Source organism: Lates calcarifer, linkage group LG4, assembly GCF_001640805.2.
Source record: "Lates calcarifer isolate ASB-BC8 linkage group LG4, TLL_Latcal_v3, whole genome shotgun sequence".
Lineage (NCBI taxonomy): Eukaryota > Metazoa > Chordata > Actinopteri > Centropomidae > Lates > Lates calcarifer.
The window spans coordinates 11309435-11329643 of NC_066836.1; the positions used below are offsets into that span (position 1 = coordinate 11309435).

General features: G+C 44.8%; 2 protein-coding genes across 3 annotated transcripts in view; both read right to left on the reverse strand.

Annotated features, from left to right (window-relative positions):
* Window positions 1-8526, reverse strand: part of phlpp1 (PH domain and leucine rich repeat protein phosphatase 1) — a 110567-nt gene extending 102041 nt beyond the window's left edge. Inside the window, exon 1 of the mRNA XM_018676515.2 lies at window positions 6485-8526. Within this exon, the coding sequence (XP_018532031.1) occupies window positions 6485-8141 (1657 nt within the window). The 5' untranslated portion in view covers window positions 8142-8526. The remainder of the gene's footprint in view (window positions 1-6484) is intronic.
* Window positions 8527-10243: 1717 nt separating this feature from the next.
* The window catches only part of LOC108883416 (phosphatase and actin regulator 1), a 43876-nt gene continuing 33910 nt past the window's right edge, over window positions 10244-20209 (reverse strand). For both annotated transcript variants that reach the window (XM_018676521.2, XM_018676520.2), the window contains exons 7-12: window positions 19981-20137; window positions 17113-17168; window positions 15913-15974; window positions 14397-14537; window positions 12953-13029; window positions 10244-12764 (exon numbers count right to left, since the gene is read on the reverse strand). In XM_018676521.2, the coding sequence (XP_018532037.1) occupies window positions 12749-12764; window positions 12953-13029; window positions 14397-14537; window positions 15913-15974; window positions 17113-17168; window positions 19981-20137 (509 nt within the window). In that variant the 3' untranslated portion in view covers window positions 10244-12748. The remainder of the gene's footprint in view (window positions 12765-12952; window positions 13030-14396; window positions 14538-15912; window positions 15975-17112; window positions 17169-19980; window positions 20138-20209) is intronic.

Here is a 20209-nt window from a genome sequence, read left to right on the forward strand (position 1 = left end):
TATCAACAACTCTGCTCTCTTCTATTAGTGCAGAGTCCGAGGAAACAAGCTCCAAGCAGTCCCACCCAAACACGTCTTATCTAGCTGTGTCCAAATGACACAAACAAAGATTTGGGGACAGTGTGGTAAAGCTCTAAATTCCATTCACGCAATACTATTTGCAAAGCACTCCATCTATTTAGTCTTTTTGTTTTTGCACGGCAGGAAGGTGTCTCTGAGACGACAAAATCTTTGATAAAAAAGCTGCCAAAAAACTTACTGATCCTATCTACTTGCAATTGGAGAAAAATGAAATGCTAAGAAATTGGAATTTTAAATACAATGTGAAAAAGCCCCTCTGGAGACTCGGGCTTTGTAAAACAAATCAGTGAAAGCACCACTGGAGCGTTGGTATTTAAAAACCTTCCATCCAGGAATTGACACAGTTCTGTCCTGTACACTAGCAGGCAAGCAGGCCATGTGTTCCCTAATCGGAATTTTTGGGCCTCTTTAATGCTGAGAGTTGCAGATGTTGTCTGGTATTAGGCTGTGCTGCTGCTGATCAAAGCTGTGGAAAGTGAGCCCCTGCTGGCCTGCCTCTAATCCCCCCCCCCCCAGCCTCATGCATGTGGTCAGGGGCATGGGCTGGTGCTCAGTTCAGGGACGCTCAGCCCACTCCGTGACCCCACCTAAGGGGGGAGCCTTTTCCCCGCCTTTCCTTGTGAACTCCATCTACTCCGAACCCCTCAAGGTTTTCTGGGGAGGATTCAGCAAGGGCAGTTTGACAGACAGCTGAGAGGCCGGGCTGCTCCCATAGGGCAGGAGAAGCCGATGCCCTTTCGCAAACGCCCCCCCACCCCTTTTCCCAATTCCGTTTCTCAGAATGAGCCGGCAGGCAGACAGGAGTGACATATCAGCATGACATTGTTCAGCCTAGATTCAGCTGCTTACCACAAAGCAACGGGAATTTCAAATGCATGCCCCTATGTTTCTTTCTTACTTATTTCCACAGGGGGCATGAGCCGAACACAACTGTACACCAGAGTAATTACAATCACACACAGAGAAGGAAGGGACAAAAGAGTGCTTTTAAGGGCGCCAGACCTGTAGAAATAGTGGCCTGAGCTGTTCCTTCTTTTTTTTTTTATTAATATTTAAAAAAACACAATTACGAGGGTGACCAGTAATTCTTGGAATGAAAAGCAATAAGCTGGGGAGAGATAAAGAGATATGGGAAGATAAATGGAAACTGTCAGATGGTGTGAGGGAGGAGGAGATGTGAGGAAAGATAGCAAGAGGAGAGGGAGGGGGATCGATCATGAGAGAAATTGAGAGAGGGAGGAAGATTCGGCGCGAGAGGAGAGAGAAGAGGAGGGTGGGAGGATGTCAGCCAACAAGGCAATCTATATTAGACAGAAAACAGTTCCCTTGGCTTTAACCACTACAAGCTGACACCATCATCCCATCCACGTCTGCCTCAGCAGACACACATGCGCGAATCCTCAGAGATACACACGCTTCTCAGCTTGACGCTGAGGCTGTGCGGCCACATTTCACTTAAGACCACTTCTCTTCTACACGTGGGGCTCGCACGTGAAGAGACGCCATACAAATACATGAATCTAATCTTTGATTGCTCGCTTTTATCTCGGGCATGCACATAACTCTGGTGAACACAAGACACCTAAGCACACACCGACACATGCGTATTGGATTTGAGCTCTGGAAAGTGTGAAATCTGATTACACAATTACATAATGACTCAGCAATGGGCCATTTAGAAAGACCATTAGCTGTCAGGCGAGGACATGGATGTGAGAAAGGATGAGGCAGCCTAGTGTCTCACTTCTGTAAAGATCTCCAATGAGTGTTTGCGTTCATAGGAGATGCTGTAGTTACAGTAAGCCGAGCCATGTTTTGTAGACTTAAGTGAAACTGACACACAGAATAGTGCGATTCATAAATCCCTGGTGACCAGTAAAAGGTCATTTGAGTACTAAAATTCATTCACACTTAAACCACTAGGAAGGTTCGTCACATTGTTATCAGGATTAACCAGTGACCGTTCATAAAAACAAAAACAAAACCCAAAACGATGACAAAAATCGCAAAAATCTGTTCTCCTTCTGCCTCTGAAAATGTTTTCATAGAGATGCGAGAGCGAGTGTGGGAGCAATCTGGCACGCTGACTGTACGAGGAGAGCGACGTGGCACAGACAAGAGTGAGCGGTTCCTCTGCTTAATAGCAGCCACAGAGACTGCTGGAGAAAGCTGGGAGCTTCATTAAGCCTTTAAAACCCTGCAGAGTCCTTTAAGTCATCACGTCACCAGCCGCTGCCTCCTCAGAGAAGGCCTGAGGTAAGAGTGGAAAGATACAGTCCTGAATTGAGATTCCTCAAAGCTTTTAAAGTAATTGAACTATCACTGTCTTCTTAAAATGTTAACATCTCGTGTCTAACATGGAATATAGACGATTATATCAGCTGAAGTCAAGCTGCTTCCATTACTCATGCCTCGGTTCAGATTTTTATTCTGGTTGTGAGTTGAGTGCTTTTATTTTATTGCTTCAAATATTGATTACAACCTTTGATCATAAAAAGTTTAATAAAAGGCTTCAAAATGAGCACAGTTTCAGATTTCTATGATGTCATTTGGCAATATTAATAATGTGTTTATTGTATTTTATAGTCCTGGGGTCATTTACACAGAGCTATACATCTGTGAAAGATGAGTACATCAATAAATCTGACACATGACCACAAATTAAGATGGAAAAGGAAGCAGCTCTTGAGAGATAATCTATAGAAAAAGTGAAAAGGTGAGAATAAATACAGTGAATACACTTCTAGAGGATATATAAACATAAAATGTGAATAAGCACCAGTGAGGAAGTAAGTGTGAGATCAGCATTTGTTTTGAGAATCCATGCAGAGGAGACATTACATTAAAAACGTGCAATAAAAAAAGTGAGCTATACAATGTTATTTTGAAAACTGAGAGATAATTCCCATTACTAACCCTGATCACAAAATTTGGTGAAATTATAACAGCTATAATTCTAAGCATAAATGTGCAAAGCAATAATGGAAATTTTATGCAAGCACATATTAGCCCTTTGTTGTGTAAAACCATTATCACTTTGCATCTCTGCTTTTATTAGTTCTGCATGAACAGCTCTACCTGCCTAGTTCACCTTGCTGGCAGATACAGAAAACAACATGGGAATTACCTGAAAATTGGGTGCAGCAATGCCAAAACTGTTACTGACCCTGGCTTTGTTTCACAGAGGCCTGAGCTATAAACCTGCAAGAAACTGAAAGGAATTAATACCTTGACAGTTTCTGGGCCTGTTTACGCCAGCAGTCATTATTTTTCACTCATAAAGCAGGCCGAATCTTAACACCACTTTGGATTTACAAGGAACTGCTTTTAAAAAGCTAACTTTTCAACTTTAATAGGGTACGGAGAGAGCTCACAAAAAGCAGTGGGTGCATGGATGAGAGTGTTTGCGAAGCTGAGTAGGCTAATGAATCTAAATAATTTACTGTGCTGCTTTGGTTTGGTTAAGAACTCCGGGTCCTCTGCCTCTAGGGAAACCCTGTGCCAGTGTGTGTTAGGGTTCAGTATGCCATTTCCTTTTCTTGCAAGTCTATACACACACACACACACACACACACACACACACACACACACACACACTACTACCTCTGGGTAAGGGAACGGAGCCATCCAAGCAGGGGGCAGCTTCATTACTTGTAGGGCTGAGGATCTCTTGTCCTCAGAGCAGAAGCACCGACAGACACTGGCCTGTACCCTATACTTTTACTCGAATGTGCAATTAAATCATAGCTGTGACTCAGGGTACAGTTAGAAAAACCTATTAGAAACACAACTCTCTCAAGGAAGTGCACTTTTATTTAGAGCTATGGCTTTCTAGGCTTGTCAGCAACATAATGTGCAAGTATTGATTATATGAGTCTCTGTTATGTTTGTTTTTTTTTTTTTAACTCTTTTCCCCTTGTGCCCAAACTCTTAATAAAGCTGGCTAGGCATTACAAGAGGCTCCAGTGTGGGCAGCTCTGAAAGGATCACTCGTCAGGCTGCCAAAGAGGACAGCGGCCCTTTGATCTAGGCGGCCTTCTGTACATGTGTATGTGTATTTGTGCGTGTGTGTGTTTGTGCGTCTCTAGCAGGAAGGGCAAAGTAAGTTCTCTCATCTGGCCTCCGCAGAGTCTGTGCGCTCAAAGCATGACCTGACCCCTTCAAAGTCAAACCGGCCCCTGCATTGTCCAGAGGATCTGGTGAGATGCACCATGGCAACTCCTTGACTTAACAGCCTCTTCCCACCCTGCTTCCCCTAATCACGCCTCATCTGCCGCTCTTGTTAAGGAGACAGTACGGTTTATTGCCACTTGTGTACTTAATATCTAGGTTACCATTAAGACAGCGCAGTGTTCTTGCTGAGAAACTGAGCAATAAAAGAGAGTTGAGATACTGGACTTCCTGTATCAAAGGCCACTCTGCGTGCACAGGCATGCGGACAAAAAGGCCTTTAGTGTGACTGAGGTCTACAGTTGTGGCAGCTGCGCCTGAGAGTCAGCCAGCAAGTCAGCTGAGGCTGGCCCTATCTCCACTATCTGGGCAGGACAACCATTGAAAGTCAGCTCAACATGTGTCAGCACGGTAACCCCCCCCCCCCCCCCCCCCCCCCAACACACACACACACACACACACACACACACACACACACACACACACACATACACACACACACACACACACCCCGCCAGCCCCCTCGCTTCACTTCCTCCTCAGCAGACGTGCCTAACATTCTAGAGGAGCCAGCGTAACATTCCTCACATGCTTCGCTCGTGTAAGGAAATGGCAGAGGAGCAGGCCAGACAAGTCATAAGGGGCGCTAGCTCTTTACAGCGCATACTTGTGTGCTCTTCAGTGTCCATCTCCATGTGGCTGAATAAGAATTAGGTCTTTTGTGCCAGGGTGCTGAGGAGCATTATTAGCTGTGGGGTGCTGGAGAGAGAGCTCAGGTGACCACAGTTAAGCTGTCTCACATGGGATCTGGCGGCATCGCCCTCGGAGGGGGCATCGGGGCTTCTTCTGCCTGCCTTTAGTAACTAATGCTGCTGCTGCTGCTGCTGCTGCTGCTGCTGTTGGTTGTGCTCAGCTGACTGCACAGACTCGTGTAGGATTCAGTGTTTTTTCATAAATGCACATCTGTCCACATGAGTCCCAGTGTGCACGCTCATACAGCCTGCCATATGATGCTATCTAAATGAGATCATTCCAGCAGTACCTAAAACAAACCAGCAATTCAAGGGGACAATGGGTCACGAAGCCCATGTGACTGTGAATGGAGCCACATGTGGCTGTTTCAGCTTCGTATTGAGTGACCTCTAGTTCAACAGCCTCTCGGGACAGGAAGCTACAGAGCGTTAGCGCCTCTGTTTGTGTCTCTTTTCCATACTTCAGACCCAACTTCTCCTCGACTATCCTCATAAGACACTCCGTTTCACCGCCTCCTCACCCTTTTCCCACCTGCCCTGCCCCCCGCCCATTTCACTTTCCTCAGCAGCGACAGCGAAATATCAGAAGTGGCGGAGACAGTGGCCTAGTGAAGAAAAGGGCTTCCTGAGCTTTGGAGGAGCACGTTAGCCCAGCTTGGCAGGCAGTTACTGTGACAGAAGCCACACTGGATGCCAATGGGACAGGCATTGCGCAGCATCTCAATGACCAGAATTCACTGAGTCCACAGAGAGGGTTTATGGTCCTCCCAGCCATACCGCTCCCACCCCTACTCTCCATCCAACCACAAAGGCATTCAGCCTTTTCATTAGGATGATAATGGGGCAAAAGCCGGAAAAGGGCCCCATGTCTGAGCACCATAAGTTGTGGTGATGGCTTTGTAGCGATGTCATGCGTGTCCATGGGAGCACAGTGTGCTGCTACGGTCCAACAAAGACAGTCAAGGCCAGAAGAAACAAACAAGTAATATATTTTTTTAAAAATACAAAAATTAAAATGAAAAGAAACACAGACCTGGAAATTTAAAGGAAGTCCCAGGGGCAAGGTAGATCTGGCAAACTGGTAGCCTCTGCACCATGACCCCACTCTGACCCATTCATGCAACCACACAGTTAAACCATCACTGGGACACACACGCTTGTAATATCTCTCTAAATTGCTGCTGCAGCTATCAGTAAAGGTCTAGTGCTGCACTCACCCTCCCTAACAGCCATCACAAACAATATGTGGAAATAATATCAGGAACAAAGAAAGTGTTGCTTTGCTCTATTAGTCCAATGTCATAATATACACCTGAATAAATGCACCGGTCTTGTTTTGTGATAGAGGTTGACAAGCTGTTTTATGCACTACAACACTGAAGATGTGCAGTCCAAACTCTGCACTGTGCAAAGGCCTCAGCAAGTCCCAGTATGAGCAGAAACCGGATCATGAGAAAATGTGATTATATCTTTTCACTCACCTGCATAGAAACGTAACAAGGAGCCAATTTCTGTGTTAAGCCCTTCCTCTTGAACTCTCCACGGGTCCTTAAATCCAAGCTTAAAGAGAAAGTCATTCTGGATCTGCAGAGGCCTCTCATCTGGGCTAAGCCTCCTGACAGCTTCACCATGCAGCTGCACATACAGCGTGGGGCTGGAGGAATCACAGGAATCTCCATTGTGCTCTTCCGCCAGCCCTGTTTTAGCAGCACCCTGGCCACAGTCCGGATCTTGGATGTCAGGTGTATTACCTGTAGAACAGGCTCTCGACAATGAGCCGGCGCTACTGCTGGGTGGCAGGCTGCCCAGACCGTGCGGGTTGAGTCTGCTATCCGGCCCCACGTTGTTTATCATGGCGTTTACGTGTCCCACGCTGCACTGTTTGTAGCTGGCAGGGACGGCGGCAATGCCATTGGTGCGATGCTGGGAGATAGGGTCCATGCTCGCGCTCGACGCAGGACAGTCGAGCTCCAGTTCGTCCGAGGAGCTGCCATACATGTCGTGGCCCTCTGTGGCACTGTCAAACGTGGGGCTGAGGATGGATGCCTCCGTGCCCAGGATCATGTCGTCGCTCAGGGAGTCCCTGTGCTCGCTGAGCCGGGCCCCGGAGCTCAGGTCATCAAATGCACTGCTCTCCACATCTGAGCCAGAATTTAATCCATAGCTGTCCACACCGTTCCTGTGCTCTGAGTCATCATCATTGGGGGTATCCATGTTGGAGTTAGAATTTAAATCTGACAGTGAGCAGGTTATGTTGTCTTGTGACTCTGACTCAGGGGTGAAAAGTTTCCCATCAACGTCCTGTTGCTTTTGCCTCTCATCTGTATTCTCCATGAGCAGCAGCCTCAACCTGTCGCTTGGATGGCCCCTTAATTCTGTGGATTCCAGAGTGCCCAGGTGGCTGCATTTTATACTTGAGTCTTCAATCACCTTGCATGGGTTATCACTATATTCATACTTCACATTGCAGTTGCCATTTTGGTCAGTCTTGGGGTTATCTTTACAAAAAATGCGCATAACGGAGCTCGACTTACTGCAGAGTTTACTCAGACGGAGCGCCACCTCGCCGGCTGTGGTGTCCATAGTGCAAAGGACCGGCCTGGGATATGAGGGCGTCAGTCTGTCGTGGACATGTATGGAGCCCCGGTGGAGATCTGCTCTCACCCACTCGCGATCCGCGGACTGCAGCTGCATGTTCTGTCGGTGCTTCAGCAGAGTCTTCCTATCCAGACTCCGTGTGTGTAAAGACGCAGAGGACAGGGCCGAGTTCATCTTTGCGCCGCAAGCGGCGGTGACAGCTGAGGCGGCGGTAGAGGTGGTGGTGGTGGTGGCTGCAGCTGCGGCGGAGAGGTTCCTCTTCAAGCGTCTCCGTCTCAACAGGAGAGAGCTGGAGGAGTTGCTGGACGAGCCCCGGCCATTAGACGCCACGGTTCGGTTTGACGCACTAGATCCCGCGGTAGAGGCGGAATGAGAGAGGCTATTCCCGTTCTTTGCCTCTACGCGGGAGGGTGCCAAATGTCCACCGCCATCATCCGCTGGAGTCCCCCGGGCGACAGACAGTCCGCTGGGCTTCTTCATTAACTTGGTCGCGCCTCCATCCGACGCGCCATCCTCAGCGACAGCCTGCACACTTTCCATCTCTGCCAATGAAAAGTCCCCCACTCTAAATAAATAACGGTGCGCACTTGGTTACACCTACAACCTCTACATTTAAAAGCCTGAATACGTGCCCACCGTGCTAAATGTCCGCCAACTGGGCGGTGTTGCCGACTTATTCCACTAGTAGTCATTCACTTCTTGCCGTCCTTTTCCCTGTCGGAGTCTCCTCCGCTGCTCCAAAAAAACGAAAACATTTTACCGATTTAATTCGCTGGGAAGAGGCAGGGCGTGCAGGGACAGATCAGGGCGGAGACGTGACTGTGCGTCCCATTTGGACCAAAATACAGTACTAGAATATGAAATGAACGTCGGCCGACCTCCTACGCAAATACTGACTGATATATATTCATGAGGAGGACACAAGATGGGGTCGCTAACAACAACGCGGTGGGTTGTGGGAAGTGTATTGTGCTAGCGAGGTGCCGCGCGTTAAGCAGCCGTTCGACAGAAAACGCCGTCGTAACTACACTTCCCATGAAGCTTTTCGTCAGTTTCAGTGAAGTGAGGCGGTGAACAGATGAGAGGAGTAAACATAGCTCGTATAAAATGTTTGGAGTGCCCGCTACAGAAGTACCGTCCTCTTATCTGCTGTAAGCTCCGCTGGTTGGCTGCGTGCTAACAGCAAAGAAAGCTATCACGTTGTTTAATGAAGCTGCGCACTCAGCCAAAACTTATCAGCTGTCAACTGTTGAATACGCGAACTTTCGACTCTCATTTATCAGGACTCCGTTCACAATTAGCTGCAAACAGTGCAGTTATTTTTACTTAATAAAGTCCTCCAAATTCAGCTGTACGAAAAAATCCAGTCTCCCTGTGGGTACAATTATTTTAGAGCAGTGGTGGCGAGGCAAATAACTTCAGCACCATCTCATCAGGACGCCATTTCACAAGGCCATAGTACATATCGGCTCAGGGTACGTACTCTTCTTATTGTCTAAGTATTTCTCGCCATCTAGTGGAGCAAACCGCAAGGCTTGAGCTAAACCTTTTTTCCCCTCCGAGGACACAGCGACCCTGAGGCAGAGGAAGGCCGTGGTGGTTTCACTGTGTTTCCAGGTCACCCCCCTTTTTTTTCTAAATGTGGTGAAGGCAAACAGGTTAAAACTATTATACGTTCAAATCCAGTTTCACTGTCAAATGCATTGTAGGGTTTCGGAACACTACCACTGGTGGTTAATGTGGTTCAAGTTTCACTGCAGCTATAGAAACAAAATAACAATTCAGCCCCTGATACAAAGTATCAGTTCATATTGCTAACAGATGTAAACACAGGAAACAAATGTACTCTCATTATAAAATTAAAACTCCTCAAAAACGTGACAAAATGTTTATACTGAATAATCTCAAACTTTTAACTGATGTGGAGCCCCTTGTGGTTCTGGACCTTTTTTAAGCCCATGCACCTGTGTCCAGACTGTATTTCAATGAACTATTAACTTTGTTTTCCATTTTTAAACCCATATACATCTCGGCTTTTGATGAGTATAAATGTATATAAATAAATAAATTGTGAAAATATCTGGAACCAACATGTTTCCATTGCAGAAAGTTGTCTTTTGAGTGCCACATCCTTTGTATAATGAGAGATACATATATTTATAGTGACGTTCACTTTTTTCCCCTTCTTTTTTCATGAATGATCATAATTGAGATAGGAATGAAAAGTACATCTAAACTACTTTTTATGTTAGAGCTGGGACAGTCAACATCTGGCTCAACAGGTTTGGTTTATCCATGCCAGGTCTATTTTCTAGTGTTACATTTACATATTTGGAGTCATAGCTCTAATATCTAAATGGCTAAGCAGATTTTTTTTTTTTTTTTGGTCACTTATTTGCAGTCTGCGCCACATCTTTCTTGGTTTAAAGCGGAATAACTGTGTTTCCAAGCCTCATGGTCCAAGCCTGAATTACATTTAAGGATTTTAGTGGCAATGACTTGTTCAAGAATGGTTTAGCTTGAAGAGCATATATTGCAGTTACTGTAGGAATGCACGAATATCTATAAATCTATAAAAATGGCTACACATGCAGGATTTTTTCTCCCCCAAATATCCAAAGTAATGATGCATACAATACAAATGCATTCAGAGATGGAATTTAATTGGCATGATGTATCCTTTACATGGTATGCTGTATTTAAAAAATGAAAAAAGAACACTTTCAAAGTCATTAATTTGCTCCACCAACATGTAAAAGGAAACATATTATTGCTGAATTCATGTTCCTTGATTCCAGCAAAATGGAAAACCTCATGCTCAGCCCAGTGGCTCAGGTCATTTCTTAGAGCTGAAAATGAGAACTGCAGTGTATTCATGTGTAAATTCATTCCTATTATGCTCTATTGTACTGAACCTATGGATGGATCGTTTCAAATAACGGCATGATGCTGCTGGAATCATACAGAAGCTGGTTCTAAGACAAAAACTACCCTATATTTCAAAGTCTCAGAGAGTAGATGACCCAATTAAAATTTGATTTTAGAAAAGGGGCAATATGACATGAGACAGACCTGTGCACTGATTCAGAAGTGAACTGCTCAGAACTGTAACCAAACCCCTTTTATTTCTCATATAAAGCATAAAGTGCAAAACTGTTTCCTATGTTCTAAGCTCTCGGTTTTTATTGGGTCATCTATCCATCACTGGTTAAGACCTTGAATTTAAAGGAGAGCACATTTTCCTTTGCAGACAGATGCATCATAGTAGGCGGCCCACAGCTTCTTGCCTTTCCTACTTTTTTCCATCTGACAAACAAGAATTTCATATTGCAACTTTTAAAAGTAATACAGTAAAAAATAATAAAAATATTCTGTGTTCATAAAAGCTTATGAGCATTGGAATACTGGTGTAGGATAAGTGATCAAGTAACAAGACCATTAAAGTGAAGAGACAAACTGGTCACAGATCAGAAATCCGACAATATTTTACACACTAGGGCCCCTGACCTTGAAACAGTGACCATTGTAAAGCCAAACTCTTAACAGTGCAAAGAATTTTCACAATAAAAATTTAAAAATCCTGACTTGTTGAATCCACTAAAATCAGTACTTGTGTTTTTGACTCGAGAATGCATCGCGCTCAGTGACAGATTTGAGGACTGAATCAAATCTTGTCCAAATGTGCTGGCGAGAGATGTCTGAGAGGCAGACTATTATTATTTTTTTATAAAGGTGGATCAGTCAAGTAAAATGCAGAGAAAGTCCTCCTGAATAAAGCTTTCCTAAAGTAAAGTAGAAAAGAAAATCAAAACCCTGAAGTGAGGCGCAGTGTTTAAGCACTGTAAGAAAAAAAGAAAATCATCATAGGGGGGGTACACCTGCAGTTTAAACCTTTTCTCTACAAACAACAGATATTGCTTGGTCAAAAACTTCTAATGACATGAGTATAAAAGTAAAGTGTATAATACAATGCACATTATGAGTAAAGATCATTAAACACACTGCTGCAAACAAAAACAACAACAAAAAATGTAAGAGATAATAATGTGGTGAGCCTAGCTCTTGGTAGTCTGTTTTAAAAATCATCAATCCAAAGAGCTGGAGCATGTAAAAACATGAACATGAACTGCCTCTATCAAAAAACAATTAAAAACTGACAAAAATAATATAAAACAGATACTTGTTGCACGCACTGGGAACCAGAATATATCTGCCAGCTGCAATTTTTACATTAAATTTATAAGATTCTGAATGAATGAAACTTGGTCAAGCATGATTCTTCCTTAAATGTAACTTTCCTTCTTAGTATAAACAAAATGTACATTTGGAGAGAGCGCAGGCCTTGCCCAGACTCTCAAATTCACAGTTAGCAATTAGATGTCAACATTGTCGGTACAGTGAGAATTGCACATATGCAGGAAGAAGAGAGGTCAGGGCTACACAGTAATGACACAGAGAGGACTCCAGGGGGTGCTATAGTCTAGGAAAAGCAGAAGAAAAAAAATATTGCACATGATTCTAATGTTGGACCCCTCCCTCCCTCCCTCCCTCCCTGTAAGCCTTTCGAAGCAGTCTCCAAAGTCCCAGCAGGTCCAGTAAAGATGGATCTCCTGCTGATGTACTGAGCTCAGAACAATCAACCAGAGGGGGGGGGGGGGGTCCACAAGGGCTAAGAGGAGTTCGGAGTGAAGGCGTAGTAAAGAAGAGGGATTAAAAACATGTCCACTGAGACAAGTCCACTGGTGTTATTGATGAACCGAGGTACGGTGGCCCTCGGGTAGATGTCGTAAGTGTCAGTCAGTTGCAAAAACAAACCAACAAAAAACTCTCCCGCTGTCCAAAATCGCTGCAGAAACTGAGCGCCTGCCTAAGAGCTCAGCAGAGCGGTTCGAGAGACAAGTCGAGCGAATTCCACAGAGGGGCGAGATGTGAATCAACTGGAGTCATTATGTGCTACTACAGTGGGATAGAGTAGTGGGTGTCTGCGTCTTTGTAGTGTAGTACCGACTCAGTTGTGTGGGTCTTGAAAAGGCATTTCAGAAGACATGGCCTTATTGTAGAAACGGGCACCATTTTACTGTCCAGCACTTAAGGTTCTCAGTGGAGGAGAGCGCCAGTCCGGCACTGCTCGAGACAGTGGTGGTCTACTATGGTCTGTGAAACCTAAAAATACACAAACGTGTGGAAAAAAAAGAGGGCTGTTTTAAACATTTCATCACATTTCATCACCTCAGCTGGAAGTACAGCGCACACTGTACGGCCAATACCCACATCATATGAATAGCAGCTGTATGCGAGGTGGCTTTTTTCTATATATTTAAGCATGTGTAGTCGGATAAATGGCACATTACCTGGTTAAATGGCGACTCGACTCATGCACTTCCATCTCGTTACTCTTGAAATCATTGAGTTCCTTCCGTATAGCTGCCTGCAGAGCACAAACAAGAGCGACGATTGAGAGAAGCTGCAAAGGCTTAGTACACAAACTGCAGCCTCTTAGCCCTGACTCTACCTCCTTTTAGCATGCTTCATGCATCATTTACGCTTATCTTCAGGCCATGAATGATTCTGCCGAATTCTCTTCTCACATCACAAGAGCCTTCAATTTCTTCTTGGTAGCCTTGTATTTTTTAACCATAATCAAGTCTTGCCATGGGTTTAGATGGATTAAAACACACAGTTTTTAGTTTCAACTGATTAGTTTTTTTAAGAGCACCAAAGCTGTACGTTTAAATCACATGCACCTTTATTTTCGGTGTGAAAAAGAATCACACATCATTGGAAAACATTGGAAATGAGATTATCAGTAGCACATGTAGACATCACCACATCTTTATAAGTGTTTTTCAAAAACATCTCTTTTCCAGGAAGGCTTTGGAACACAAAACAAAGCCGTTCCCCATTCATGCAGTTTTACTCATTCACATTTGGGACAATGCCAAGTGAATCACGACCTCTAAGTAGCAGCACTGGAGCAGTAGAGGGCTGAGTGCCTTGCCCAGGGGCAGGATAACTGCAAACAGATTCTCAAAGTGAGAATGAGTCAAAGTTTCAAGGAACAAAAAGGGTGTTCTGGGCCTTTTTAATAACCTTACATCCCCCCTCAAATATCATGTGTGACAGCAACCCATCCGGGTGATGTCATAGCTTTTGCTGTTGAGCATGACTCGAAGGGGATGTCTGCAGCCTTGGGGAAGATGCTTCTGAGACAGGAGAACAAACAATTTATTAAAATCTGTTCTAGATGCTAGAACCAGGGGAAAAAAAAAGAAAAAATAAATAAATCAGCAGAGCCTGGGGTCCTGAGGCGCTTCTTGTCCGATTACTCTCTTATGTAATGGGGGAGCTGTTGCGTAATCAGACCACAGAATCCCCATGATTTTCACATGAGCAGTCCTCAGGTGTGACCCAGTGCATTCAGAGCTGCGTGTCAACAAAGCAAAGATGGCAGATTATACGCATATACGCGCTGCAAAAAAATAAAAAATAAAATAAAGAACTCATTAAAAGTCAGAAGCGTGGCCCGCTGGGCGGTGAGCAGCAGGACCGCTCCGGGGTGTTTACTCACAAAGAGGGGGAACGAAACAGCTGAGGTGGAACTTGCCATAACGTGAGAGGACGAATGCGTCCTCCTACCATTACTCTCCTCTGTTATGGGTTGCATCATATGAGGCACGGGTGGGGTGGGGAGCGTGATTGTGTTTGAAGAAATATGAAAGCAGCTGAGGAGGGATCTTGAGAATATTAAAAGATTGTCTCAGTTTAACCACCAGATTAGTGGAAAGTGATACTGGCCTTGTCAGCTGCTGTGAGCCGAGTCCAGGGCTTATCTGCCCGCCTGTCGTAGTCCTGGGCATCTGACACCTCCACGTAGTCGCTGAATCGGATGAGAATTTTGGCCTGTCGCAGCTCCTCTACAGTGGGCCTCTGGCTCAGCTGGAACAAGACCGGGGAAAAAAAAAAAAGAGAATTGGACAACAGAAAATTGGGTTAAGTATTCCTAGCTGCTGTGATGTTTCGCGCCTTCTCAGATTTTTCCTTAATTTAAGTCTTGCACATCCAGTATTTCTTACACAGCTACACCAGAGAAAGGGAACAGGATGACTTTGCTTGGGCATTCAGGGCATTTACTGGATCAGTGCATCAAATTATCATTTCAGTCCCTGCAGACCCTCTTCAGTGCACCAGGTCTTAATAAAACTCACAAAGAATAAACTATTAAGTGCACCACTTGAGTGCCTCTCTCGCACAGCTGAAATCACAGGTAAGTGTGACAGTGTACAGCTGATACCATCTATCATCCTCATGAAAAGAAACCGCATAATAAAAACCCACATGCCTGATTACGAAACATTCACTCACTGTGTCTATTCTAGAGGATTCTACCAACTGGTAATTTGAATTAAGTATACCATGAACCCATTTTAGATAGAAAGCAACATTTTGATACAAAGGACGAACAAATATAAAGCAATATACTCTATATTAGAAGCAGGCTGATAGACCAGTCAGGCTGATATTTGCATAGTGCAGATAAGTGTATGATGATAAGAAATGTCAATGGTATAGCTTGGAAAGAGCAATCCCATTAAATAGTTTATTTTTCAGCGGTAAGTGAGCGGTCTGCTCAGTGCAAATCCTGATCATCAGAAAAATTTAAGATTTATTCATGAAACTCTTGAAATGTTTATGTGATGTGGTTATGTGTAAAAATCTGCATCAGCCTGTACATTGTTATTTGATTTTTAAAACTCTCAAATGTCAGTATCTGCCTTAAAAAGTTGGCTGTACTCTATATCCTGGTGCTATATCCTGGTGCTCTAATACATATTGGTTACTTACGCTTGCAGTGCCCTTTAAATGCGTGGCAATGTGATATACAGCACGAGCATGTTCTTTAAAATGCTGTTTGCAATACTCCTTCAACAGCTGTGAGGTTTTTGTTTTGAGCCAGTCTGCAGGTGAGCAGAAAGTGTTATTCTTTAATTGAAAGTGACGGGAACATGCTCAACACCTCCCTATGGGGTCAAGGGATTTGGCAGCCAACACGCTGGAGGGCCAAGGGCAGCAAGGACATCCGCTTCCCCTGGAGGGGTGGGGGTGGTAGTGGTGGTGGTGGTGGTGGTGGTGGTGGGGAGACCTGAGAACTACAGTACCAGGCCTGTAACTAGACTAGATTTCTCTTCTCACCGCAGATGAGTCACCGTCACGCCGTTTGTTTACCCTGTCCTGGCCAACAATTTACCCCCCCCTCCAAGCGCATCAAGATCAGGTGTGGCTTTGCTCTTTTTGGAGGTATTTTTGGGCTCACCTTTCGTGTTAGCCGTCGTTTTATCTCCCTCTTCTCCTCCATTTCCTCTTGTTCATTGCGAGCTGCAGAGAACGAAAGGATTGGCGTTAAAAAAACAAAACAGTGAGCACGGGCATACGAAATCAGTGGGCTGTTTACGAAAAGTTTTGAAAATACTGAAAGGGAAACAAACACACTATTTACATAATATGGCTCATTAGACGCACACTAAACAGGATAAGTTTCTCAAAGCTTAAACTGGTTTCCATCATCAGCTATTTAATACTATTAGGAATGGGTATCAGGGGAGAACGATTGCTTTGTTCCTTTCAAGTTGTCCCAGGGCTTTTTGGTGCGTGTTTATGATGAAATGATTGACCTATTTAAGTATAAAAATTATTTTTTAAGAGGAAGAAATGCCGATCACATTACATTCTTATGTCACGTCTCCCTAAAATTCATCCATGTGCTGTGCTATATATGCCGAGCCAATTACTGAGACAAAAACCTCCAGCTCAGAGGAGCAAATTAAAAGGAGAGACAAGAGTAAACAGGGAACATACTGGGACACCGCTCCTGTTTGCAGAAGCTTCAGCAGTCAAGCTGAACAGATACTGTAACTATAGTATTACTCGCAGTTTTGGATTCCAGTGCCTCGCTAGAAAATATACCCCCAATTTGTTTAACCTTGCCACTGCGGAGGACATGACACGTCACTCTTGAATTCTTAAGACTTTGTGCTTCTGCTCCTGCGCTCCTGCCAATCACGCAGGAGCCTCTGGGAGAGCGGGAACTGCTGGTAAATCTGTCTTTGATGTGAGAGCCGCAGAGTCGCAGGCAACAGAACTGCTTCTCTCTGATACTGCGTGTTGTTTGAGCTACGGAACCAGCCTCCCTGGACATGACTCCTCGGGGAGCCCTGCCACCCGCCACCCTCCCTCCCTCTCTCCCTCTCTCCCTGCCTGCCTGCCTGCCTGCCTCACATGAAAAAGGCAGACCCAAGCAGGAGTAAAGGGAGAGATGTATGTCACTTGCTTTCACATAACTAGGTCTCTTGAAACACCAGGCTGTCCTATATGAAGCCTGCGTGCACAAAAGGCTGCTTACTACATACAGGACTCATGCTTTGCTGCAACGCCTTGCAAAAAACTGTTCGCACTTGACACAATTTACTTTAGCGCCTTAGAGATAATGCTAAATATACAAGTTAAGAACACTCACGTTTGAGGATGTTCCTCTGTTCTAGCTCCTCCGCTGTGGGTCTCTGACTCAAGCGCCTGTTGAAGAAACATGCATCCACAGTCAGCACATAAACACAGAGTAGAGGTCAGAAAGCCAGTACTGAATCAGTAAGGGGGGAAAAAAGCTTAAGTTCCTAATGCAAATTACCCTACTTTACAATAATAATATAATCATAGTGACACACAGATCAGGAAAAGCTGCCCAGTTTATTTTTTTCTTCCAGTATTCACTTTGCCTCCCACCAAAGTTACCTTATTGACAATTTGAGTCACACTTTTATGGCTGAAAACCCTGGCCTAAACACACAGTAACTCATTAAAATACTTCCAGCTCAACTTATTTATGAGCAATATAGTTTGAAAGGTTTGCATCTGATTTAAGTTCTCGCCTCATTAAAGCTTGAAATGTGCACCACCCAAAACTTCAGTCAGCCATGATCACCAATACACCCTCCCCTCTCTCCTTCTAGGCGAATGACTATGTGATAATACACTGGTGCAATGCGGGAGGAAGGCCAGCGAAAGCCTGAAGATTTTCCCCAAGACTCAGCTCTCATTTGATGCTGAATAAGGCAAATGTGATTATGACACCTTCAAATGCCAACTGAAAGGTTTCAACACACAATGACAGTCAAACATTGTCCCTATCACATTTTTTTATGTAACTTCTGAGGGGATACATTTTGTACAGATTATTTCCAATTTCCTCAATTTGTAAGTGGCTAAAATGACTCAGCTACCCAAAGGCAATCTCTGAAAGGTCACTCTAAGTGCTTTCAACTGGGGACTCTTATTATAGCACAGTGTCAGGACCCTGTGGAAGTAGATCTGACTGTAGACGCTGGATCAACTATCGTCTGACAGCCGTCTGAAACCGCTCAACCCCCTCCCACCCCCCAGTGAGCCACTGTATGCGAGAGCTAGGGTCTGCGCTCAGCCCGGCTTGTCTGGTCTCATCTTGGGATATTGTTGGGGAAAAGTCGAGACGTCGACTCTCAGGCTGGAGTTCTCCGCCTGACTGCGCAGTCTGTGCATCATACCGGCGGCGGGTCAGCAAAAAAAGCGTGGATTTTGTAAATAAACATGCACAGACTAGTCCGAAACATCCGTGTGGATGCCCCCTTCCCAAACAATTTCTGTGACAGGCCAGGTTTATTTTCAGCAGTGTCAGCCTTGTTAAGCGTCTGTTTGCCTGTTCTGTGCAATGTGAAGACTAGAAGCATGAATATAATTAGATTATATAAAAGGAGTTACACAAGGTTTTGTGGATAAATGACTATGTTAGAGGGGTAGCTGGGAGTGAAATACCCATAGAGAATTATTACTCGACTCTGCAGTTTAGAGAGCTTTAGAGGTGCTAATAGGCAGGTATTTCTACTTTTGTACAGAGCCAGCTACAGGCTAGCTGTTTTTTCCCCCTTAGTCTAAATGCTAAGCTAAGCTAACCGCCTCCTTGTATATTAAAGCAAATGCAAGAGTGATATCAATCTTCTCATCTAACTCTCTGCAAGACAGCACACTGCATTTCCCAAAATGTCACACAGCAACTTTCTCAAGGGTAAAAGTGGAAAATCTTAAAGGATGGAGGGTCTCTGGGGGTGGGGGGTGGGGGGGGTGTTTCCCCAGTGAATCGGGTCAATAGAGGAAAGTTGAGGTCAGCGTGTCCTGGAATAGCATCATCATAATCAATTCTGATTGGCCCGGTACAAACCACAACATTACAGAGCACAATGCTGCCAGCGAAAAGCGTGGAATTAGGAATTGTGCATTGGATGACACCATGCGAAGGACGCTGCGAGAGAGATTTTTGGGAACATGACAACTAAGCAGGCAGGCCTTCTGGGAACACGCTCTGTGTTCCAATCACAGTGGGGAGCAGTGACTTGTGTGCCAATGTCTCTAGATAATACGCCATCCCTCCCTTGTGACCATATTTCCCACATCTCCTATCTTATTATACTATTAGGGCTTTCATTTCTACTCGTACGCCCGGTGGTCTTTTCTCCTCTCAACACATCATTACATCCCCTTCATATGGGACCGGCACGTCATGTTCAAAGAACAGCGAAATATGAAATGAGGCTTGTCATCCGTTGGGGAAAAACAGTATGTTGTTTGATCTGTTCAATTACTAGACTTCACATTTATGATCTCAGCATATGTATACAAATTCCTGTGATTTGTACGCACTTCACTGTCGTAGAGAGAGAGAGAGAGAGAGAGAGAGAGAGAGAGAGAGAGAGAGTGTAAACTGCTGATATGAAGTGGCTTGCGTGGTGCTGCTGTGTGTGGAGGAGTCGGGTGGAGATGGTTTGGCACATGCATCACCGTGGTGATTCAGTGAGCGAGGGAGGAAGTCAGGCAGGAGGAAGAAAGAGGAGAGAGAGAGAGAGAGAGTGCACCAGAGAGAAGACGAGAAAGAAAAAAAGGGGGGGGGGGGGCGGTTGATGCATCGTTGAAATTAGGTCAGCTCCATTTTCAGAGCCTCATTCTAACGAGATAAAGCGTTTATCCTTATCGGATGTTGAGAGGGAAAAACTGAAAAGGATATAGAAGTGTTTCGATAGAAAAAAAAAAAAAAACAAGGCTCGCATTTGCATCAGCTTTGGACCACGTCACAGTTCTGTCAGCCAGGATACAGGGCTGTCATCAGCCCCAAAGTAAAAGTACAAAATGCTTGGGGTTTGGTTGAGAAGAGGTCAGTGTTGTTTTTCCCCAGCAGCCATCACTGAGCTGGCGACAGCAGCATCAACCACGTTTACTGAAAATATTTGGCACCGTAAATTGTGCATGTGTGCAAATGTATGATGTTTTTTTTTAAAATGCATGCATTTTTTTCACGTCTCACCTTGTGAGTTTGGTGCCTATCTGCTGCCTAGATTCCAGTCTCTCTTCGTCCGTCTGCATGGGCAGGATGTTCTTCTCCTCCAGCTCTCTCTTGGATGGACGGTTGCTCAACTTAATTGCCAGGGAGTCTTTCCTCAGCACCTTCTGAGCCAGGGTACCTGAACATGCATACAACGTGGTCAAACGTGAGATGAGCTGGGGCCTAATTTAACGAAATCTTCTTTAGCTGC